Raw genomic sequence first — 26250 nt, forward strand, 5'->3', positions numbered from 1 at the left:
AAAATCACGAGTATATATATATATATATATATATATATATATATATATATATATATATATATATATATATATATATATATGTATGTATGTATTAAGAGGTTCACAGCAATTGGTAATGAATCATTTGAGTTTACAGCCTATTATATTTAATATTTACAAAATGCGCAATTATTGTGTATTATAACTTCATAAACTCAAATGATTCATTACCAATTACTGTGAACCTCTTAATACATACATACATATATATATATATATATTTCATACAAATGATAATTTTATATTTGTGCCTGAGTAGTTTAGTTATCATTGATTAGGTAATAATAAATAAATTATTTTAAATTTTTATAATTAAAATATAAATCATTTTTTATTTTAAATTAATTTTAATCATTATTTATTTATTTTAGTAAGGAAATTAATATGAGTTTGCGACGTGGGTAATATATCTTCAGCAAAGTGATTGTTGATAATTAATCAAATGGCTAGAAAAAGGTTTCTTATACGTTGATAAACCTATTTTATATAAATATTTTAGGGTAGTTTTACATCTATTTTATCCTTTTTAGTTTAGTAATTTTATGTTTTTAATGCTTATTTTAGTTAATTTGTTAATTTTAGTTTCATTATATTTGATTTTTAGATTTTAATATTTTTGATAGGTTTTAATTAGGTTTAAAGGCAAAAAGGTCCATATAGAAGAAATTCAAAGTGATTTGGAAGCTTAAATTAGTGTGAAAAATGAAGAAAATCCGCTTAAAGAAGAAGACCAGCTAAGATTCTCAAGGGCTTCAATATGCCCCGTGTTGAGGGTCGTGTGAAGATAAGAGTCAGCCAGCAGGAATCCACATAAGGCATGTAAATTCAACACTGAGTCGTGTAGACAAAGATTTTGGAACAAAACACGCCGAAAGTTTCAAGGACTTTAACATGCCTCGTGTGGCAGGTCGTGTAAATAAGGATTTTGAAACAAAATCTGCCGAAATTTTCAAGGACTTAAACATGCCCTGTGTAGCTGGTCATGCAGAATCTAAAGGCTCCTCCTCTGAATCAACATGAGGAATGTGGAAAACAACTTAAATCAATATGAGGCATGTGGGATGGCGCTGACAGATTTGCTAACATGGAAAAATTTTCTCTTTTCACACCTTTTACAACTTTTGTCTTTATCCCTTTAGAGACCATTTTTAGGGCAAACCTTGAGGGGATATATAAGCATCATATTCTCATTTTTACTGTAAGGAGAAAGAGAGCGAAAAATTAAAAAAGAAAGGAAAGAAGGAATCACGCCATTTTTGGAGGAAGAATACCTACAAATTAACATTTCTAGCTTCCATTTTTAGAGATTTGGATTCTCTTCTTCTGGGTTCTTTTATTTTTAGTCTTATTTTTATGTTTTCTTGCTCTATTTCATACTTACCACTTATAAATACAAGCATGAGTGAGTAGATACCTAGAATTTCAGAGTTGGGCGTAATAATTTAAGTTTTATTTGTGGATTTGGACTGGTTTTAACCAGATTGTAGTATATATAAGTTTTGATTCTTATCTTATGTGCTTATTTACATACCCATTGTTGGTACCATTTGGGTTTTATTCTTAATCTTAGATTGAAGGATCAAAAGGTGAAAATCTATGAAAGATAATCAAGATAATGAACTTAATCACCTAGTGTTAGAAATAAACTAGTGGGTTAAGAGAAATTTCAAGTTGATTAAAGTGCTTAAGGGTTTTGGATAATTAAACATCGCATGAGAATTAGGTTTAGTTTCCTTTAAAATACTCTTTAGTTTGCTTGAAAGAGAAATTAAAGGAAATTAGAATAAACTTCCTTCAAACTTATATTTCCCTTAGTCTTGGTTTTGCCTATCCAAATCCTGATAAAATTTACTTCATAAACCTCAACTCTGGAATCAATTTTGTCATTAATCAATTAAATTCTTAATTACTTGCTAAAATTATAGCAAATTAGTATAGTGATTAGAATTTTAATTGCTTAATTCATTATAAATTTCTTATTTTTTCAATTTAATTTGTTGCATCTCTTACTCTATTTTTAGCACAAATTATTGATAGCCCAAATAATCGTAACTTTTATAGTTTGGTACTCAAACAATAAATCTCTGTGGGACGATATCTTTTCTTTATTACTTGAACGATCCGTATACCTGTGGAGTACGCATCACACGTACAGAATTTTGTAAAATATTTTATTTATTGGTTTTATATCGATATCAAGCAATTCCAACTTGTAACAAATTACGATATCATGCATCAGTAGTAACAAAATTAACAAAAATATATATTTATTAAAATTAAACAATGCAAATGGGATAAGGATATATACTAAGTAATTATTGCCAAAGAAAATACATATGATTTGTTCTATCCACCAAACGCACGTCTTAATCCTTTGAGACCCAGAAATCCAGCATTTAATGCATGATTGCAACTATTAATCAACACAATGATATTAATAAAGGGATTTTTTTTTTTTTTACTTAAATTCAGTTCTTTATAAATTTAAGACACAAAATTTATATTACTTTATAATCTATTTAGTCATTTTAGGTATTAATTTAAATTTTATTTAATTTTAATTTAAAAAATATAATTATATAATTCATCTATTTTCTGAGTACTAAAATATTTAGTTCTCGTAACGTAATTTATCTTTTCCTTAGATTCATTGACTAATAGTAAATTTAATTTGAATTGAATACAGGTTCATTAAAATTAAAATTTATTAAAAATTAATATTTTTAAAAAATTATAGATTTCATCAATACTATTAAAAGGCTTCTAATATTATCTAAACTTTAATATTAGGTTCCTCTTCTTTTAACTTACAAAAAATGCAGCCAAACTTTTGTAACATGAAACCATTTAGCCATTATTTTTTATGGTTGTTCCGACTAGGGATAGTACCAGGTTGGTTTTTGTCGGGTAGCTAATCCAAATGAACTCTAGAATGAGTTTGGATATTATATAATCGGATTTGAGACGGATTTGGATTTGAAAAATAATACTTGTAATGGATTCAGATCGGGTTTGAATTTTACATGTTGGGTATTACACGAACCCATTTATATAAATACTTAATTAAATATAATATATATTTTTTTATAATAATATTTATAAATTTTTATATAAAATGAAATTTGAATATTTTATAAAATTATTAAATTTTTAAAATATAAATTATTAATAAAAGTAATTTTTATGCAAAATATTAATTAAAACATATAAAATTAAACAGATTCAGATTTTAATAATATTAATCAAGTTCGAGTAAAATAATTTTCACGATACCCTATCTGTTACTATCCCTAGTTCAGACTAACATTTGAATTTTATAGTATTTAGATTTTGAAAGGCCCTAATTGCATATAACTTAGATTATATCAATTTTTTTTAAATTAAATTAATTTAATTTACTTAATTTTACTTAATTAAATTAACACAGATTATAACTTGGATTATATCATTAATTAAATTGTGAAATTTGTTTAAAATAATATTTAATTTCGAAAAATAATTGATGCTATTCTGGCAAGCGCATGCCTACTTTGATATATTCCCTCGTCATCTTTTTCGTATATAAATATTTGCTTTCTATTTTCTTTATTGAAATGAGCTGATTCTTCTTTACCAATGAAAAAAAAAGTGATGTTCTTTGGTTGATCTTTTAGTTAAAATAATAATAATAATAATAATAATAATAATAATAATAATTGGCGAAACTTGTGCTTTTTGGTTACAAATCTTATGCATTGGGCGGTTTTCTTTATTTCAATGATCTGATATTTGCTGACCGATGTAGGAAAGAAATTATGAATAAATTAATTAAATCTGCCAATAGTTAATCTCATGTGCCAATAACTTATTACTATATAAATCATCATTAACATACGAGTAATTATATACACTAATTAATTAATTATGAGTTGATTTGTGTATGATATAAATATACAAGTGAGCAGTGGAAGTGAGCAGTGGAAGTGTGTGCAAGCATTAGTTGCGAACAAGTCCCCAACTAAACACAAAATTAAACTGCAAAATTCTTCTATGGCTTTCACTCAATTGGCATCTTTTCCTTTCTGCACTATCTTGCCACTTAAAACTCCCACTTCCCTCCCATTAAATGCACCAAACGCCTTCCAAGCTACATGCTCAACACACGATTGCCACCAAAATTCCTGATAATATTACTACCAGGAGATCTGCCAACTACCCACCTTCTAAATGAAGTCATGATTTTGTTGCGTCCTTGAAAAATGAATATGCGGTACGATTTCATCTTGTTTTCAATTAAATTTGTTTTCGGTCATATATATCAGCTAAGGTGATTGATCTGTTAACGAATGTTTTTCTAGGGAGAGCCGTACACCACAAGAGTTAACAAGTTGAAGGAAGAAGTGAAGATGATGCTTGAAAGAGCAACAAATCCTTTGGATCAGCTTGAGATAATTGATACTCTGGAAAGATTTGGAGTGGCTTACCATTATGAGGATCAAACAGGAACAAAACTGAAGAGCATATACGATAATATTATTGACAAACAAAGGTTGAAACAGGAACCACACTTGTATGCCACCGCTCTTCAATTCAGACTTCTAAGAAAGCACGGCTACAATGTACCTCAAGGTGATTCATCAGTTATTATTACCGTAATTAACGACAACAAACAAGCAAAAAATAATTGAAGTTCATTTCTCTTATATACTTGCAGAGGTTTTCTGTAGTTTCATGGATTTGAAAGGAAATTTCAAGGCATCCTCTTGCCACGATGTGAAGGGACTTGTTTATTTATATGAAGCTTCATACCTTTCCTTACCAGGTGAGACTTTTTTTTTTTTTTCTCATTTTGCTTTAATATAAGACTTAAACTCGAAATTTTATGGTCCTGAAAGTGGCTCTCATAGCAGTTGACTAAAACTTAATATTGGTGCAGGTGAGGCTATCTTGGAGGAGGCACAAAAATTTTCATCCAAGAATCTCAAAGCATATCTGAAAAAGGAGAGCAATTCTAGTACTAGCGGTGATGATGCTAAAAATTATCATTTGAATATGGCGAGGCATGCCCTGGAGCTTCCTTTGCATTGGAGGATGCAAAGGCTAGAGGCCAGATGGTTCATCGATGTTTATGAGAATAGCCCAGATATGAAGCCTATTCTTCTTGAACTTGCAAAACTAGACTTCAACATCGTCCAAGCTGTTCACCAGCAAGATTTGAAACGTGCTTCCAGGTGAGAAATTCATATTCATGTTTCAATATTTTTTTTTTTTGCTTTAATTAATTTATTACTCCCTGTGGGCTAATTGGGGCACATAATCAAAAAAGTTGGTGGAAGGGGACAGGTCTTGGTGAAAAGCTGGGTTTTGTGAGGGCCAGGCCGATGGAGGGCTTCTTATGGACTGTTGGGGGAGTTTTCGAGCCTGAATATGGATATTTCAGGAGAATTCTATCGCAAGTTGGTGCTCTTATTACTGTAATTGATGATATTTATGATGTTTATAGTACTTTAGATGAGGTGGAGCTATTTACAGAGGCTGTTGCGAGGTTTGTATCTGTAATAATTAATATTCTTTTTTTCTAATAACTATTTTTTAATTTAATTTGAACATTAATTATTTGTAATTTTTTCAGATGGGACATCATTGAAATGGATAAACTTCCGGACTACATGAAAATATGTTTTCTTGCTTTGTACAACTCCATTAACAAAATTGCATTTGATAGTCTTAAGGAGGAAGAGCTTCACATCACTCCTTACCTGAAGAAAGCGGTAATTAATGCTTCCATTACTATAAATTAATGCTTAATTATAAAAGTTTTCTTAATTGGGAGCAATATATATTACGTTGAATTTTCAGTGGGCAGATTTATGTAAATCATACTTATTGGAGGCTGAATGGTATCACAGTGGATATAAACCAAGTCTACATGAATACTTGGACAATGCATGGGTTTCCATATCTGCACCACTGCTATTAGTCTATGCATATTTTGCCGTCCCAAATCAGATCACAAAGGAGGCTTCAGAATGCATATTAGATTATCCTAATATAGTTAAATGGTCGTCCCTGATTACAAGACTTGCAGATGATTTAGGAACATCAAAGGTATACAATTATAAACTAATTTCTTGATTATTTCCCTTTGAAGTTGGATCTCTTCAAGATGCTAATCTCTGTGATCTTTTTGGTTTTTTTTTCCCCCACTCTGCAGCATGAACAAAAGAGAGGTGATAATCCAAAATCAATTGAATGTTATATGCATGAAAGTGGAGCTTCAGAAGCAGCAGCTCGTGAACATATACATTATTTGATTAGTGAAGCATGGAAGAAGATAAATGAATATCAAATTGGAAATACAGCAGTCTTCTCGCAAACTTTCATAAGAATGGCAATGAACCTAGCGAGGATGTCTCAGTGTATGTACCAACATGGAGATGGATTTGGTGCTCAGAATCTGGAGACTAAGAATCGTGTGATATCTTTACTTGTTGAACCTGTTTCTCTTACTAGCAAAGACTAGATAGTTTAGAGCAATTCATTTCGTTCGCAACATTATCTTAATATTTCTATAATTTTCCTCCATTACTTGGCTACTATGCTACTTATAAGGATTTGATATGTTATGTAAAAAAGTATCTTATATTTTGAAATTTAATCCACTTGCATATTTATTTCCAATTAAAGATTATGGAGTCATGCGGATTATTCAAGTTAATTATTTCGAGTTATTTTATAGCTTTTCCCTACTCCCTCTTGGAGTTTTAATGTCTTCTGTTTCTTGCTGGTTTATTTTTTATAAGAGCCATTAAGCTAACTCTCAATTGATTTCTTAATTTTAGAAGTTATTCGAATTCAAGTCATTTTGAATTTCTTCTGAATTGAAACAAGTTATTGATTAATATATATCGAACATATTTAAATTAAATTGGCGAATCAGGAATTCACCACCTCTATATTTTCAATATACCAAAAAAAAAATATTCATATAATTATTGATAACATGATTTCAATAATAAAAGCTGTGGATATGATTCCATAATCTCAATTCAGGGCAATTAATTAAGTTGTAATTATAAGGGAGGATTTTAATACAAGGTCAATAAGGGGTTATTATTATCCTTATAACTTTTAATTTCTCATTAATATTACTTGGATAATTAAAGAAACTATGTTAACTTTTAACCTAATTAATATGGATTAATGTTAATCTTGGGAGACTTGGTTAATGATTACCCTCATTGAAAATTAACATTTAACTTTTTTACTAAAAACACACTAAATTTTGAATACAATACTGACATAGATTTAACATATAGCATTCATTTTATTACCATTAGAAATTTAACATTAAAAATAATAATTAAATATTTTTAATTATGAAATTTATATATATTAAGTTATTTCGAGTTTATTGCTTTCACTGGTTCCTCTTGGTGTTTTAAGTTATTTCGTGTAACATCCCAAATTTTTAAATAAAAATTATATTATAACTTTTGGTGCTGTGAGTTTTGCACAAGTGTTTTCATTTCGAGGAAATTCCACCAGCAATCGAGACTATATTTTCAGGCCAGACACATGGGCTGCTCGACCCACTTCAGAAGTGAGTCAATATTACAGTGCTTCTCACCATTTTCAAATGTTTCGGATCCGTTTCAAGCATTAGATTTGACATAGGTAAACTCAAACTTCGAATTGTTCATTTTTACCTAATACAGAGTTTAGAATAAAATTCATAAAATATTCATAGGTAGCTAAAAATTTGTGAATTCTTTTGCAATAGCCTTATAATATTATTAAGGATCGCGTAGCAAATTTATAGGGTTTTTTAAAAATTGTTTAGTTGGTTTTTGAAAAATATTAACTTTAAGGCTTATAGTTGAATTTTCTGATTGCTTGAGTTTTGCCTAATTTGACGGGTCCAGGAGAGGTATGTGATGTTGTTGAGATGTGGTTTTGAGATTTGTGATTTGAGGGTAATTATCAACTTGCAACCATAAATTGTGAATGCAATACTGAGACAAATTTAACATTCACAGATTTTTTTTTTTTTTGGGAAATTCAATAGAATTCGCACCATGAGTTTAATTGCTTCAGTGTGAAAAGGTATGGTATCAAACTAGAATTGATATCTTTAATAACAAGCGATTTCTTTCATCCTTTTGTATTAAATGGATGAAATTTAAACCCTGTCATCGCCTAATATTCACTTATTATTATCAATAATTAAAGTGACATGGATTCGTAACAAAATATATATACATATAAATATATTATTATGTTTTAATTTAATAATATTGAAATTATATTAAGAACTGTAAAATTTTGAGTTTAAATTTCAATTTGAGTCAATTATAAAAAAAGAAAATAAAACAAAATGAAATACATGAATTGAGTATTTACAGGATAAGGGCAAGTCTATTATAGATAGAGCCGGGCATTGGCCTGACTTTAGTTTAAAACTAAAATTAATTGAAATTTGTTTCATCAAAATTGATTTAATTGGATTAATAGGTTCGATTTGAATAGAAAACAAGTTTTTTTTTTAAATTAAAAATAAAGAAAAATTTTAACTGCTAATTAAATTTAATCAAAATTAACTAAAATAAACAAAAATTGAAATCAGAAAGAGACCCTATAATTTTAATTTCAATTCCTAAAATTTGGAATCAAAATAATTGATTATGACCCAAAACCAGTTCCGCGGCCACCCCAATAGATAGACAGTATATAATTTAAATTTTATATAATTAATTAGATAGATAGTATCTATCAATGCGTGACTCTTATCTGTTTATATTAAATTGTCTGTACCATCGATACTTTAGGACATAATACCTACCATGAATCAATGATAAGTGTTTGTTTAAATTAAGGATAATAAACATATGAGACAATGACGGAGACCGAAATTAATAAAGTATGTTTAAAAATCATCTTATAAAAAATAAAGAAAAATAAAATTGGTAAAAGAAAATAATTTTTTTTAATAATAAATATCTACTTTATTTATTTATGTATGGTTAAAATAAATAATTATAGAATTATAAATGTAATTTTATTATTTTTTTCTCTAAAATAAGAAAAAAAATTACTTGTGGATCTCATATTCTATTTTTCTATTTTGCTTTTTCCTTAATTTTTTTTTCCTTTCCAAACGAATTTATAGTGAAAGATTCTTTTATTTTCTCTACTTATTTTCTTTCCTAAGCTATTTTCCACCATCTAGCCTCCACTCCACTGCCAAAACCAATCTATCGTGACTATGGAGAAGCAAACCTTCTCATTTCCAGTCGTTATAGCTTTCCTGCTTTTTGCTTTGATGGTACAGAAGATATGGAAAAAATCTATAATCTCCAACGCCTCCGACAATAATCCTCCTCCAGGACCCTGGAGATTACCTCTTATTGGTAACTGTCATTTTTTATGATTTAAATTTTAAATATATTTTTTATGAAACTTAATTATAATTCAATCTGAAAATTTTACGCTGTGACCCAATAAAAAAGCTATGTCCCATTGCGTTCTTTAAGTAAGTTTATTGAATTAAGCGGCATGGGATGAATCTACGATAGAGACAATGGGAGCACTTGACCCAATGCAACCCATTCCCCTTTAACTTATAAATGATAAAAAAAAAAAAAAAATCTCTTTAATTATTGAAGTTTGCCTTGCATTTGAGAATTTATATTTATCACATACTTAATTTTTTTTAACTTAAAAATTTGAGTTTATCTATAAATTTAAAAATTTTAATTATTCATTGGTAATTAAATAATATATTTCGACTTAAATAAAATTTATTATTTAAATGTTTAAGCTAAAACAAAACTATCCATTACATGTTGTTTGTTATTTATTTTAATTTAATCTAATTTTTATCTTAATAATTAAAGTTATTAATTCAATTAAATTTTTTATACATACTAAGTTTAGTTTTAAATTTTTTTAAATATTTTTATTTTTTCCTACATCTATCATAAGAATAATATTTTTTATATGATCATTTAATATTTACATTAAAATATTTAAGAGGGAACGAGACGAAATTTAACTCTCATCCATAATAATTTATTATTATTTAATATATTATATTAAAAAGTAATATTTTTAATAATATTAATTAAAAAAATATTGCCTTAATGTAATAGGGAAAGTGAGATTAAATTTGAGTAAGCACTTGAATTAAAATATATTATTTTTCAATATTTAAAAATTAATTAATTAAAAAATTTTATAATTAATTCAAAATATAAAAAAAGTAAAAAAATGATGACATATAACAAAAGAATATTATTCTACACTTAAAAATAATTATATATATGTCTGTGCACGCGTATGCGTAAGATAACACACTTTCAAAGTGAAGTTATATTACTCCACTAATTTATATTTTTAGATCCGTGCCTGTAGATAACACATTTTTGTGAAGTTATTTTCAAGGTGATTCAATATATATATTTTTAGCCTAACTTATTTCAGTCGTATAATAAGGTAGCCAATTCGTGCTAAAATTAACTTATCGAAAGACAATCTTTGAAAATCTTGCATCTTCTCACATGTTTAATTTAAAGGAAATACAGCTACAGACCTAGCAACTGGTATTTCTCAAAATAAAAAATGCTTTCAAATTTTAAAAATATATTAGGCCAAATCACAAGAAAAGTCAAATATTTTATAAGATTAACTTCTTTATTTTATTAACTTGAAATTTTATTATTTAACAATTTAAACATGCACATAACATAAAAGTAATAACTTTTATGAAAAATTTTAATACAAACGAAGTTATCAATTTTAAAAATGTAATTTGAGTCTTGAGGTCTTGAGCTTTTAAATTTTTAAGGATAAATTGTGGATTAATCCTTTTTTTTTTTTTCTAAACTTCGTTTACCATATACCAAGACACAATAGATACAATGAGATCCACCTATTAAAAGTATGGATTTTATTTACCAAAACACAATATGTACAGTCTTCCATTGATCAAATCTAGCAACCAGCTGATGCAAAAAAACCCCTTGCAATAACAAAATAGCAGAAGAAACCACCAAAAACTGAATTCGAAAAAATTAAACCAGCAATAAACAGAAGGAGAAATTATTAGGTGCACCCAGTGTATATGCACTATCTTTTACAATTATGTAGGATCCACTCTCTATAATATAAGAATAACCTACTTTTCTATAAGAGAGGAAACACTGTTTTTTAGTAGTGCTCCCGGTGCATCTAATAATTAGCCAAACAGAAGACATTAAAACAGCAAGAGAGAGTACAGAAAAGCTATAAAATAACTCGAACACAAAATACAAGATACTTTTTTACATAACATATCAATTCCTTATGAGCAGCATTACTAGCTAAGTGATGGAGGAAAATTATAGAAATATTAGGATAATGTTGAGAATGAAATGAATTGCATTAAACTATCTAGTCTTTGCTAGCAAGAGAAACGGGTTCAACAAGTAAAGATATAACACGATTCTTAGTCTCCAGATTCTGAGCACCAAATCCATCTCCATGTTGGTAAATACACTGAGACATCCTCGCTAGGTTCATTGCCATTCTTATGAAAGTTTGCGAGAAGACTGCAGTATTTCCAATTTGATATTCATTTATCTTCTTCCATGCTTCACTAATCAAATAATGTATATGTTCACGAGCTGCTGCTTCGGAAGCTCCACTTTCATGCATATAACATTCAATTGATTTAGGATTATCACCTCTCTTTGTTCATGCTGCAGAGTGGAGGACAAAAAACCAAAACCAAAGAGATCACAGAGATTAGCATACTGAAGAGATCCAACTTCAAGGGGAAACAATCAAGAAATTAGTTTGTAATTGTATACCTTTGATGTTCCTAAATCATCTGCAAGTCTTGTAATCAGGGACGACCATTTAACAATATTAGGATAATCTAATATGCATTCTGAAGCCTCCTTCGTAATGTGATTTGGGACAGCAAAATATGCATGGACTAATAGCAGTGGTGCAGATATGGAAACCCATGCATTATCCGAATATTCTTCTACACTTGGTGTATACCCACTGTGATACCATTTAGCCTCCAGTAAGTACGATTTACATAAATCCGCCCACTGAAAATTCAACATAATATATATTAGTCCCAGTTAAGAAAACTCTTATAATTAAGCATTAATCTGTAGAAATGGAAGCATTAATCACCGCTTTCTTCAGGTAAGGAGTGATGTGAAGCTCTTCCTCCTTAAGACTATCAAATGCAATTTCATTAATGGAGTTGTACAAAGCAAGAAAACATATTTTCATGTAGTCCGCAAGTTTATCCATTTCATTGATGTCCCATCTGAAAAAATTACAAATAATTAATGTTCAAATTAAATTACAAACTAGTTATTAGAAAAAAGAATATTAATTATTACAGATACAGACCTCGTAACAGCCTCTGTAAATAGCTCCACCTCATCTAGGGTACTATAAACATCATAAATATCATCGATTACAGTAATAAGTGCACCAACTTGCGATAGAATTCTCCTGAAATGTCCATATTGAGGCTCGAAAACTCCCCCAACAGTCCATAGGAAGCCCTCCATCGGCCTGGCCCTCACAAAAGCCAACTTTTCACCAAGACCTGTCCCCTTCCACCAACTTTTTGATTATGTGCCCCAGTTAGCCCACAGGGAGTAATATATTAATTAAAGCAAAAAAAAAAATTGAGAAAATATTGAAACATGGATATGAATTTCTCACCTGGAAGCATGTTTCAAATCTTGCTGGTGAACGGCTTGGACCATGTTGAAGTCTAATTTTGCATGTTCAAGAAGAATAGGCTTCATATCTGGGCTATTCTCATAAACATCGATGAACCATCTGGCCTCTAGCCTTTGCATCCTCCAATGAAAAGGGAGCTCCAGGGCATGCCTCGCCATATTCAAATGATCATTTTTAGCATCATCACCGCTAGTACTAGAATTGTTCTCCTTTTTCAGATATGCTTTGAGATTCTTGGATGAAAATTTTTGTGCCTCCTCTAAGATAGCCTCACCTGCGCCAATATTAAGTTTTAGTTAACCGCTATGAGAGCCATTTTCCGGACCATAAAATTTCGAGTTTAAGCCTTATATTAGAGCAAAATGAAAAAAAAAAAAAAATGAAAGTCTCACCTGGTAAGGAAAGGTATGAGGCTTCATACAAATAGACAAGTCCCTTCAAATCGTGGCAAAGGGATGCCTTGAAATTTCCTTCCAAATCCATGAAACTACAGAAAGCCTCTGCAAGTATACAAGAGAAACGAACATCAATAATTTTTTGCTTGTTTATCGTCGTTAATTAGGTTAGTAATAACAGATAAATCACCTTGAGGTACATTGTAGCCATGCTTTCTTAGAAGTCTGAATTCAAGAGCGGTGGCAAAAGAGTGGGGGTCCTGTTTCAACCTTTGTTTATTAAAAGTATCATTGTATATGCTCTTCAGTTTTGTTTCTATTTGATCCTCAAAATGGTAAGCCACTCCAAGTCTTTGCAGAGCATCAATTATCTCAAGCTGATCCAAAGGATTTGTTGCACTTTCAAGCATCGTCTTTACTTCTTCTTTCAACTTGTTAACTCTTGTGGTGTACGGCTCTCCCTACAAAAACATTCGTTAACAGATCAATCACGTTAGCTGCTATATATAATAGCAAACAAATTTAATTGAAAACAAGATGAAATCGTACCGCATATTCATTTTTCAAGGACGCAACAAAATCATGGCTCCATTTAGAAGGTGGGTAGTTGGCAGATCTCCTGACAGTGATGTTATCAGGAATTTTGGTGGCAATCGTGTGTTGAGCATGTACATAGCTTGGAAGGCATTTGGTGCTTGACAATGGGAGGGAAGTGCGAGTTTTAAGTGGCAAGATAGTGCAGAAACGAAAAGATGCCGATTGAGTGAAGGCCATAGAGGAATTTTGCAGTTTAATTTCGTGTTTAGTTGGGGACTTTTTCACAACTAATGCTTGCAGACGCTTCCACCTCTTATATAGAAATAAGTTTTTGGCAGATTTAATTAATTTATTCATATTTTCTTTCCTAGAGCAAATATCATATCTTTGAAATAAAGGAAATCTCCAATGCATAAGATTTGTAATAAAAAAGCACACATTTCACGGATCTGTAATCTATTCGTATTTAACTTTTACTTAATTTAAATAATATTTGAGAAAGAAATTTATATTTCCTTCAAAAAAATTCGTTTGAAAGTTTTCTCAATAAAAGAAATAAGTTATATATATATAGACACAGAATAAGGACAAACTTATGAATCGTCCAAAATATATATATATATATATATATATATATATATATATATATATATATTATAACTTTTATACAAATAAATCTATCTAATATATAAATGTGGAAATGATAGAGAATGTTGAGAATTTTAAAAATACTCATATTAATTTAATATTATTACAATAAAAGATTGAATTTAATTAACTATACAAAAAATATATAATTACAAAATTACAAATTAATTAGTAAAATTATAAAAATTAAAAAAATGTATTTTTTTAGCACAATTTTTCGTTTCTTTTGTACGTCTGGCGGCGCCCAATTATATTTGCTATTTGATTTATATAATAAATCAAATTATGAGATTATTTATCCTCTTCTCTATAATCTATATATAAGTGTAAAAATAATAATCATAATAAAATAAGCATTACGGCAATTATTAAAAAAATGAGACTGATTGCTCAATAACATCGTACTTTATTATTTTATTAAAGGGATAAACTTTGGTTTAGGAGCACATCATTATCATTATATTTAACAAGGAAGCTATTAGCTAATTCAATTAATTTAATTTTAATTTTAATTTTATATAATTAATTAGATGAATAATATCTATCAATACGTAACTCTTATCTGTTTATATTAAGTTGTCTGTATTATGGATACTTTATGACATAATACCTACCATGAATCAATGATAAGTGTTTGTTTAAATTAAGGATAATAAACATACGAGACAATGACCGGACCGAAATTAATAAAGTATGTTTAAAGATCATTTTACAAAAAATAAAGAAAAATAAAATTGGTAAAAGAAAATAATTTTTTTAATAATAAATATCTATTTTATTTATTTATGTATGATTAAAATAAATAATTATAGAATTACAAATGTAATTTTGTTATTTTTTTTCTCTAAAATAAGAAAAAAATTACTTGTGGATCTCATATTCTATTTTTCTATTTTGTTTTTTCCTTTTTTTTTTTTTTCCTTTCCAAACGAATTTATAGTGAAAGATTCTTTTATTTTCTCTGCTTATTTTCTTTCCTCTACTATTTTCCACCATCTAGCCTCCACTCCACTGCCAAAACCAATCTATCGTGACTATGGAGAAGCAAATCTTCTCATTTCCAGTCGTTATAGCTTTCCTCCCTTTTGTTTTGATGGTACTGAAGATATGGAAGAAATCCATAATCACCAACGCCTCCAACAATAATCCTCCTCCAGGACCCTGGAGGTTACCTCTGATTGGCAACATTCACCAGTTAGCTGGCTGTGAATCCCATCACCGACTAACAGAATTGGGAAAAACTCATGGACCTGTTATGCTTCTTCAGCTTGGTCAGGTTCGTGCAGTAGTCATTTCCTCAGCAGATACAGCCAAACTGCTCTTGAAAACCCATGAACTCCATTTCGTTGGAAGACCCTCCCTGCTGGCTGCGGATATCATGCTCTATAACCGTACGGACATTTCATTTGCCGTCTATGGAGACTACTGGCGACAAATGAAAAAAATTACCATACTGGAGCTTCTCAGTGCCAAGCGTGTGAAATCGTTCAAATCAGTCGTGAACGAAGAGGTGTCCAATTTCGTCAAACACGTTTATTCGAAAGCCGGATCGCCTGTGAATCTTAGTAAGAAGCTCTCCTTGTTAGGAAATGGCATCATCGCAATAACATCTGTGGGAAAGAAATTCAAGAAACAGGAAGCATCCTTGAGAGTTGTAGAAAATGCCATTAGAGTAGCAGGAGGTTTTAGTGTCGCCGACGCGTTTCCCCGTATAAATTTCTTCACTTGATCAGTGGGGTGAGCTCTACGCTTCGCAGGGCTCATAGAGAAGCAGACGATATGCTTGAAGAAATCATAAATGAACGCAAAACGAACAAGACTGAAGCCGATAATATTCTTGATGTTCTTCTGGATATTCAAAAACGTGGAAACCTACAACTCCCATTAACTACAGACAACATCAAAGCTATCATTCTGGTTAGCAAGTTATATATACTTCCAGCAGCTAGGTTTGGATTTTACTTGAAAATTAATAATAATTACATGGTAATAGAGATAAAAAATGGTCTTGCAGGACATGTTTGCAGGCGCAAGTGACACATCCTTAGTAACTGCTGAATGGGCAATGGCAGAAATGGTGAAGAATCCTAGCATAATGAAGAAAGCCCAGGAAGAAGTGAGGAAGGTTTTTGGTGAAAAGGGAGACATGGATGATTCTTCAGGTCATGGTGAATTAAAATATTTGAAGTTAGTCATCAAAGAAACCTTAAGACTGCATCCTCCAGTGGCATTGATTCCAAGAGAATGTGGTGAGAAATCTGAGCTATATGGGTATGACATTTATCCCAAAACTAAAGTTCTTGTCAATGCATGGGCAATTGGGAGGGATCCTAATTCATGGAACGATTCTGAAAATTTTGATCCAGAGAGATTTCTTGATAGCTCAATTGATTTCAAGGGCAATAATTTTGAATTCATTCCATTTGGTGCTGGAAAGAGGATATGCCCTGGAATAGTTATGGCTGTGGCTATAATAGAGCCTCTCCTTGCACAATTACTGTACCATTTTGACTGGGAACTTCCTAGTGAAGCTAAACCAGAAAGTCTCGACATGTCTGATACTTTTGGTCTTGTGGTCAAAAGAAAGATAGATCTCATCTTGATTCCTACACCCGTAAGTCTATTGCATATGGAAAGCAAATAGGAGAAATGTTAGGTGGTGGTCTGTGAAACACTTATGTTGATGGAAATATAATAAAGAAAGGAATAAATCAAGTTCATGTATTTTTTTCTTTCTTTGTTTGCTTGTCATGATGAAATTATCATTTCTGTTCTAGTATGTTATTGTAATTAATTATAGCTTAGCAATTGCCCATGCATTGACAAGAACTTTAGCTTAGTAATTCCCATTTTTCATGCTTGTTAAAAGAAGAAAGTAGGGATCAGAGAAATAATTAATGAAATTCCCAAAACAGAGCAGGAGAGAGATGAAAGGAGAAACCATCTGAACGGAGACCAAAAGCTTGAGCGATTAAGATGATCGACAGGTACAGCAGAAAGTAGAAGCTGAAGAATTCTTTCCTTCTGCTAGAAAAAGCGTTCAGATGAGTGGCCTGTGAAAATGAAGTTTTAGAGAAAAAAAAGCCACTGGCAGAACGATAAAATGGAGCAAGTTGAAAAACATTTTTTTAAAAAATTAAAATTTTAATTATTATCTAAAATTAATCAATATCAATTTGAGCCTAAAATTTAATTTGGACATTGAACATAGCTAACAAGTTTAGAGATTAAATTAAATTTTATGCCTTCTTTTTATTAAAATCCCGTTTTCTCACTCAGTAGAAACTTCCTGCATCTCATAATAGGTCCTTGTTTATTTCCAAAACATTAGCATTTGGGAGGAATTCAAGAATGTTTTGTCAATTTATCATGCAACTTCCAAATACAGAATTTCCTTCTGGTTCACATCCAAAGCTTTCTTTATTTAACACGTCAGCATAAAAAAAAAAAAAAGAGAGAGAGGAGAGATTTTCAAAGTAAGCAGCTCCTAAATGCGATTTTCCATCAAAAGGCTTTGAAGCCAAAAGGCTAAAGGCTTAAATTTCAATTCATGTTGAACACTTCAGACAGTGAAAATGGAACATCAGCAAAACAAACCCATATAATTGGATTGTTTAAACAACATCATCACGATACGAATACATTCAACTCATCAAAAGCAACCCATCCTTGAAGGCAAGAGAAAACTTTTATTTACTCAATCTACAGGTTAAGATCAGAGCTCTATTCCATCATTCTAGTCCACTTTGGCTGTGAAACCAACCATATACGAGAACTAAAGTTCGCAGAAAAAAAAAGGCAAATGAGAAAAACTCAGCTCAAGCATCATCAAGAGCAAGCACTCCCGGAAGTGTTTTCCCCTCGAGAAGCTCTAAACTGGCACCACCTCCAGTTGAGATGTGACTCATCTTGTCAGCAAGCCCAACCTTCTCCACGGCAGCAACCGAGTCACCACCTCCAATAATTGTTGTCACACCCTTGCCACTGAGCTCTGCAAGCTTCTTGGCAATTGCCTGCAAAAGGAAATGACAAGACCATTGCCAAAACACCACTGATATAATCTCAAATTCAAGTTAAAATGAGATACCTCAGTTCCCACAGCAAATTTATCAAACTCAAAGACACCCATCGGTCCGTTCCAAATAACTGTTTTGGTGGTATCTAATGCTTCACAGAATGTCTTGATGCCATCAGGTCCAACATCCAAACCCATCCAACCATCTGGTATCGCAGATGCTGGCACCACCTGCAAGAACATCACACTGAACTCTCAGAACATATATTCACAATGGTTAATTTTGCATCTCCTTCCAATTCTGTTTTGTGTGTGTGTGTGTGTGTGTGTGTGTGTGTGTGTGTGTGTAAGAGCACATGTTCCTGCTCATACTAGAAAGACTGGAAGGGAGAGTATGTGTGCATATCTATCATGAGAAATCTAAGATGCTTCTCTTAAGAAATTCAAGTTTCTCTTGGTCACTTAAACTAGGCGAAAATTCACTACAAAAGCCAATGAAAAGCATACCTTGCTGTTGGCATCAGCTGCAAACTTGTCAGCAATGACCACATCAGTAGGCAGCAGTAAAGATACCCCCTTAGCCTTGGCTTTTTCAACAAGTGAAGTTGCAAGATCAAGTTTGTCCTCCTCCACAAGGGATGACCCAACTGAGTACCCTTGTGCCTTGTAGAAAGTAAATATCATTCCTCCACCCAATATGAGGATATCAACCTTCCCCAGGAGGGATTCTATCACTCCAATCTTGGTTGATACCTTTGAGCCACCAACAATTGCAGCAAAAGGCTTCTTAGGATTTGCCACAGCTCCAACAAGATAGTCAAGTTCCTAATTGCAAAAGGCACATCAGCATTCTTTCATGAAAGAACAAAGAAAAATGAACAGGCATCTAACACACCTTCTGCATAAGAAAACCGGCAACAGAAGGTTTCAAGTATTTAGCCACACCCTCTGTTGATGCATGGGCTCTATGAGCAGTGCCAAATGCATCATTAACGTAGACATCTGCAAGAGCAGCTAGTTTCTTGGAGAATTCAGGATCATTCTTTTCCTCCTCCTTGTGGAACCTTACATTCTCAAGAAGCAAGACACCTCCATCTGAGAACTCAGCCACCAGTTTCTCAACTTCCTCACCAATACAGTCATTAGCCATTTTAACCTATTCAATTTTATAGAGGAATAAGAAAAACTAAGCAACCCAGATAATCCAAAAAGAGAGGAACAGAGAGGGGGGAGTGGAGGAGTAGGAGTTGGGGAGGAGAGGGGACAGAGAGACGAAGGCAAACCTGGACTCCAAGAAGTTCAGATAGCCTAGGTACAAGTGGCTTCAAGCTGTACTTGGGCGTAACACCCTTTGGACGTCCCTGAAAAGCACAATCAGATAAAATAATTATACAAGTGCTCACTATCAAAAATTGGAACAGAATAAAATCATATTTATCACATACTGATTTATTCTATTATACAACAAACATGTGATTGAAAGGAATGCACATACTTTCATGCCAGTAAGCAAACCATCATTCTAGATCATAGGTTTTGTTCATAGTAAAAGAGCTATCAACTTTTTCATACGCTCATGTAAACAACAGTGCATCTTTCTTCAGCCTGTCACATTTCAGTAATTTTACTCATCTTCTGATCTTAACCCTTTTAAATAACAGGTTTTAGCTTCAACTTTCAAAATAATAACAAATATTCCACATAAATGAATATCTTTTATCAATTCCAATTATTTTTGAATAATTTAATGCATCCCATATCACCTCATACGTCTTGGCAACATTACTTCAAGCATAAGGTAGCACACCTCCAGTCTGGATTTTTTTTATAACAAATATTCATATTCTTGCCAAAGAAAGTTAAAACTCAATTTTCAAAAAGAAACTGAATATTCCATAAAAATGGATTGCAGAGGTCAGGCATGATCTTTTCATTTAATGATGTCTATGACAAAAATGTATGATGTATCTAGATGGACTAGAGTCTCACAACGATGGAGAAGAGAAGAAGGAAATATCACACTATACACTCCAATTGAGGTTGAGCAAAGGAAAATATAACCTTAATTTACCAATTCCATGAATTTTGATCACGTAAATTTAATCAATAATCATAACAATGATAAAAAATAAAAAAATAAATAAAAAAAAAGAATAACATAACCTAGAAAAAAACAAGATTAACATAACTTGAAGACGAGGAAATTTTCCTCATGGCAGAAAAAGACAAAAAGATGATGCATATTACAACCGACAAAAGGAACTGATAATTCTACTATTACAAGTTCCAAGAAAAGCTTTCATTGGGAAGGCCCAGATAGCTAAGCACTGCCTTATCCACATTCAGACAAATGAAGCCATCAAAAGAAACAATAGCAACAAAGAAATTTAAAAATGCTTAGATAAAGAAATTTTGTGATGCCCACCTTTCTTCAGTACTAAAAACACTTAGGATTTTTGTTTTTAGTCCTTCAAACTGATCCTTCTACTTGATTAATTGACTGAGCAGATTAATGCCATCCAATTACTACCACAATTACACCAAAGAAAATACACCATGTGTATGAATGTAGGTGTCCTCTCCCAGATATCAAATATGAATATATGACAGATATCATGGCACAAATCCATTTTCAAAGCCACATTTTGCACCAGCAAAAACTATTCCGAAAAAAAAAAAGCTTATCGGGTAGCGACCGCTGTAGATCCAAACAGCTAATTACAGAACCAAGCAGAAATCTGATCAAATGGGTAAATAGGCACTACTGAAAAATAAAGCTGAGAAGTTGCATAATAATAATTGAAAAAGTCAATTTCACGATAAAAGTAATCACAACCACAAGCAATTAAACTATTTTATACATATCCAAAGGAGCTAGCAGGAAGCAAAATAAAGAAATATCAACCAGAGCATTGATAGAAGACAAGCCACAGACCCATTTTATCAAAACAGCATCAGATATCAGAAGAACATGCAAATCTGTTAACATGCGCATGATTCAGGCAAATCCTATAAGCTATATCACAACAATCAAACAGCGTTTTTGTGAGATATCAGAATTACGTGATGTAGATACACATCTGCAGACATGTAACCACCAAAAACGCAGATACAACTAGTAGAAGCAATGAAATCAGCACATAAATTAAGGATCGGGCAAACGAAGAATAACAAATAAACATATCGAGAATCTACAAGGGTAAATATAAGTGATCTAAAGGGAGAGATCAATCAAAAAAAAATTTTCCAACTAGAACAAGAAATATAACTGGTAAAAAGCATTAAATAAGGCATTGCAAGTATATACCAAATGGGTGCAAAGAATAACTTTGGAGCCATGATCCATCAAGTACTTGATGGTGGGAACGGCAGCTCGGATCCTGGTATCATCAGTGATATTGAAGTTATCATCCAAAGGGACGTTGAGATCCACCCTCACAAACACCCTCTTCCCCTTCAAATCTGCTTCCTTTAGACTGGTGACGCTCTTCTTTGTAGCCATATCTCAACACACCTGCAAAAAACCCAGAATAAACAAACCAATACATGAGTACCCAGATCAGTAGAACACGCACACGCGCATATATAAACAAATTAGTATATATATAATATGATAACAGTGAGAGAAGGATAGTTGCATACAACGAGAAACAAGTAAAGATCAAGAACAGAGCTTTCTGGGTGAAATGAAGAAAAGACAAAGCAAGAAAATAAAGAAGGCTTTAGAAAGAGAGAGAGAGAGAGAGAGAGAGAGAGAGAGAGAGGAAGATTAGTTGGATTTGTTCGGTCTGGGGCCTTGGAGGTTTGAAAGGCGAAGGGGATTGTGGTTTTTGTTGGGGCGGGGTACACACTGGGCTAGAGATGTCTGCACTGTGTAGTACGTGGGTTGGGTTTCTCTGTGGTCCAGCTTAAACCCTTGAGCTGTCGGTTGATGGTTTTGCATTTCAGCATATGCGAATCAGATTCCAACTTTTTATTTCATAATTAGTTGAAATTAAGCAAAGAAACAAATAAGTAGAAAATAAGAAGAATTCTTCTAGAAGATCACAAGCTTTGACACTTTGACTTTTGCTTTAGAATCTTCGGTTGCATCAAGTTTAATATTCAATGGCTTTGTAAAATAAAATAATTCAATTACATTATTTGAAAACATATTTTTTATTTAATTTCAAAATAAATTTTAATTTATTATATCATAATAAATTTAAAAATGAGTATAATAATATTAAGAATGCATCTAATTTAAATTTATATGAAAACTAACTTAATTATCATTAAATTAAATATTTATATCGAGATAGGTATAAAATTTGTCACGACCCAACCTATGGGCCGGACCGGCACTAGGACCTGGGCCAGCCTAAAGCCCCCGAGGCCCGTAGTAAGCCTAACTGTTCATTAACCCAACTCTAAGGCCCATTTGGGCCCAATTTCAAGAAACCAAACGGACAGAGTCCGGCCATAAAATGGACTTTCCAACGTGGAGTTTTCGACTCACCCGACCTGTAAACATAATAAATACTCAATTGGGGAGCTCAGCTCACCCTCCACATACTCATATCCTCATAAAAATAAATGGGAGCTCAGCTCCCTCATCCAATCCATCAAACATACATATTATTATACGTTTACAGGTCTAACATGATAATAATATTACATACCATAATTAAATAAATACTTCTAACACATGCGGAAATTCTAGGAGTAAATAAAATTACACAAATATTGATAAACAACCTGCGAAGGAGAAAAGCAGGTTAACCAAAAATAAAATCCTCCTCAGAACTAAAAAAATATTGAACAGGAGTGAGCGTTCGACTCAGAAAGTAAAATATCAATTTTAACCATAATCTCTATAACTATCTAGTACTAATGCAACCTGTGGAGTGAATGCAACAGCAACAACATTTTCACATCATAACATCAAAAAAGTAATTTGGAGCACTCACGCACCCTGTAGCATCAATCATAACATATGGGAGCTGATCCCCTATACAGCTCTCTTAAATCCAACCTGGTGCCAGCGAAGAACTCAGCTCGGACTTCCACTTAATAACCAAATCGAGGGTCCCAAATGAAGAACCTGCCGCGTGACTACCCCTCGAAGGATCGGGTCCCAGCGAAGAACTCAAGCCGTGACTACCCGTCCTATCTATAGTCCATACCACATCACACGCAAGCCAACGCACGCACACTGCTCCAAATTACCGCAACAATATTCATGGCACTTTAACAGTTATGAATGCAACATAAATCGTGCCTAGAGTTTAACTACATAAATATATGCATATAAGTGATGCATGGGCATGCTGAACATATAATAATATCGAAATTACAATTAAAATTAATATTTTACTCACAGACTTGACAATCATCGTGGCGGTACCGGAGGAAGAAGGTCATCGGCTCACGACAATTATATTACAATTATTTAATACAATCTGACTCAATACAAACAAAGAAAAAGACCAATACGTCCTAAGTCGTGCCGAAAATCCGGCAGAGTCTCCCCTATACCTAGGACCTACCCAACCTGCAAAAGGGCTCAAAATACACTTCTATACTCACAATCCATATATCCACAACTCAATCACATCACACAGCCCCTCCTGGGCCCATCAAATCAATCATCCATCACAATATGTAAAATTTCAATTTAGTCCCTATAATTGACCATTTTTGCAAAAACTGCCCAAATCAGCTCTAAAAATTCCAAAACTTTGCCCCGCGGTCCTTAGCAATATTACTAAGCTATTGCAAGAAGAATCATAATTTTCTAAGCTACCACGAATATTTTATGGATTTTTAATCCTATTTAAGCACTAGAAAATTATGAAAAAGTAAGGTTCGGGTTTACCTTTGCCGATTCCGACTTCGGGAACGCGCTCGGGACGTCTGACAATGGGGGGCTAGCCAAAAACTCGGTCCAATTCGGAGACTTTTCCAAGAATCGGTCTGTTCGGCGGAAATTCACGCATCCGACAACCGTCGAATTTCATCGAATTTAGTATACCTACACGAAGCCAAATAATAATATATAAAAATCGTGGTGTTACATTCTTCCTCCTTACGTAAAATTCGTCCTCGAATTTTACACAAGGCAGAATAAAGTACATGATTACACATTGAACAGATAAGGGTACTTGCTACGCATGTCCCGTTCTGACTCCCAGGTGCACTCTTCCACTGACTGGCTCCTCCACAAAACCTTAACCATAGGGATCTATTCTGATCTTAGCTGTCTCACTTGGTAGTCCACTATGGCTACAGGTTGCTCCTCAAATGTCAAGTTCTCTTTTAGCTCTATTACATCTGGTTGTAGTACATAAGAAGGATCTGGAATGTATTTCCTGAGCATGGAGATGTGAAACACGGGATGAACGTGAGAAAGGTTGGGTGGTAGCTCCAACCTGTAGGCAACTGCTCCAACTCTATCAGTAACCTCAAAAGGTCCAATATACGGAGGTGCCAGCTTGCCATTCTTTCCAAATCTCATGACTCCCTTCATCGGAGAAACCTTCAGGAATACATAGTCGCCCACTGCAAACTCCACATCCCTCCGTCTGGGGTCTGCATAACTCTTCTCGCCATCGAAAGTCGCTACTGCTCGATTAAAGGAACTACCCCTGAAGTGTACTGCACTAGGTCTACATCATGCACCTTCGCTTCCCCCATTTCTGTCCAACACAGAGGAGACCTACACTTTCTCCCATATAATGCCTCATAGGGTGTCATCCTATCTTTGGAGTGATAATCGTTGTTGTAGGCAAACTCCACCAAAGCTAGCTGCTCATCCCATTGACCTCCAAAATCCAAAACACTAATGCGAAGCATGTCTTCCAGTGTTTGGATTGTCCTTTCTGATCGCCCATCCGTCTCGAGGGTGAAAAGCCGCATCAAGTTCAATCAGTGTGCCAAGTGCCTCCTGCAACTTTCTCCAAAACCGAGAAGTGAATCAGGCCCTCTGTCGGATATTATGGAAGCCGAACTCCATGCAATCGACTATTTCTCAAATGTAGAGCCGCGCGTCGTGCCTGAGAATATGTAGTCTTCACAGTGCAAGAAGTGAGCTGATTTGGTTAGGCGATCTACAATTACCCATATCAAATCATATCCTCGCGTGGTAAGAGTCAACCAAGTCACAAAATCCATATAAATCATTTCCCACTTCCATTCTGGGATAGGCAGCTCTTGCAACTTCCCCGATCTCCGTGTTCAAACTTCACCTTCTGACAAGTCAAGCACTTGGACACAAAGTCTGCTATGTCTCTCTTCATGCCATTCCACCAATAGCTATCTTTCACATCATGGTACATCTTGGTGGAACCTGGGTGGACATTGTACAGTGTATAGTGTGCCTCTCGCATGATTTCATCTCTGAGATTGTCCACATCGGGCACACATATCCTAGAACCTTGCACTAGGGCACCATCATTGGCAAATCCAAACTCACCACCTTCACCTTGCTGTACTCTTTCTATGATCTTCATTAATTATTGGTCTCTGTGCTAGGAAACTCTAACTCTGTCCCACAAGTCTGGCCTCACTGAAAAATGAGCCAACAATACCCCCTCATCTGAAAGATCTAGGATTAAACCTTGATCCATCAACTCATGTACTTCCTGAATCAACGGTCTCTTTCTCTACCTATTTAGGTAGTCCGCAATACCATCGCACACCTTCTAACATTTACTCATTATTATTGTATTCCATACCTCCATCACTTTTCTCACTAATGTGGTCCCATTTTGTGTTTTCCATCCTTGTCATTCTCCTTGCCAAGAATAACACTTAGCCTATCCTATATCTTAACTTTGTTCCTTTTATTATGCGCTCTTTAGGTTGTCCTTTCATTTATTTCCTTTGTCTTATCCAAAATAGAAC

At 32.9% G+C, this 26250-nt stretch overlaps 4 protein-coding genes and 1 pseudogene across 4 annotated transcripts; 2 read left to right on the forward strand and 3 right to left on the reverse strand.

Moving 5' to 3' along the window:
• Positions 1–4734: 4734 nt before the first annotated feature.
• On the forward strand, positions 4735–6591 carry LOC110665979 (myrcene synthase, chloroplastic-like). Its single transcript, XM_058139753.1, has 6 exons — positions 4735–4840; positions 4955–5249; positions 5345–5563; positions 5651–5789; positions 5878–6126; positions 6233–6591. The coding sequence occupies exons 1-6, from the start codon at positions 4750–4752 to the stop codon at positions 6539–6541; spliced, it is 1302 nt and encodes a 433-aa protein (XP_057995736.1). The 5' UTR covers positions 4735–4749; the 3' UTR covers positions 6542–6591.
• A 5066-nt stretch (positions 6592–11657) lies between these two features.
• On the reverse strand, positions 11658–12327 carry LOC131168940 (terpene synthase 10-like). The gene is made up of 3 exons (XM_058139864.1): positions 12205–12327; positions 11868–12116; positions 11658–11756 (listed from the first exon to the last, which is right to left on the reverse strand). The coding sequence occupies exons 1-3, from the start codon at positions 12325–12327 to the stop codon at positions 11658–11660; spliced, it is 471 nt and encodes a 156-aa protein (XP_057995847.1).
• Positions 12151–13964, reverse strand: LOC110665975 ((-)-alpha-terpineol synthase-like). The gene is made up of 5 exons (XM_058139865.1): positions 13716–13964; positions 13357–13627; positions 13164–13271; positions 12751–13045; positions 12151–12648 (listed from the first exon to the last, which is right to left on the reverse strand). Exons 1-5 carry the CDS (start codon positions 13938–13940, stop codon positions 12387–12389), a joined length of 1161 nt encoding a protein of 386 aa, XP_057995848.1. The 5' UTR covers positions 13941–13964; the 3' UTR covers positions 12151–12386.
• A 1352-nt stretch (positions 13965–15316) lies between these two features.
• LOC110665959 (cytochrome P450 726A27-like) lies at positions 15317–17074 on the forward strand (annotated as a pseudogene).
• A 946-nt stretch (positions 17075–18020) lies between these two features.
• Positions 18021–22165, reverse strand: LOC110665958 (phosphoglycerate kinase, cytosolic). Its single transcript, XM_058139571.1, has 7 exons — positions 22009–22165; positions 21674–21880; positions 19650–19727; positions 19262–19522; positions 18874–19191; positions 18439–18597; positions 18021–18364 (listed from the first exon to the last, which is right to left on the reverse strand). The coding sequence occupies exons 2-7, from the start codon at positions 21866–21868 to the stop codon at positions 18170–18172; spliced, it is 1206 nt and encodes a 401-aa protein (XP_057995554.1). The 5' UTR covers positions 21869–21880; positions 22009–22165; the 3' UTR covers positions 18021–18169.
• Positions 22166–26250: the final 4085 nt, after the last annotated feature.

This window comes from Hevea brasiliensis, chromosome 17 (genome assembly GCF_030052815.1).
Source record: "Hevea brasiliensis isolate MT/VB/25A 57/8 chromosome 17, ASM3005281v1, whole genome shotgun sequence".
Classification (NCBI taxonomy): domain Eukaryota; kingdom Viridiplantae; phylum Streptophyta; class Magnoliopsida; order Malpighiales; family Euphorbiaceae; genus Hevea; species Hevea brasiliensis.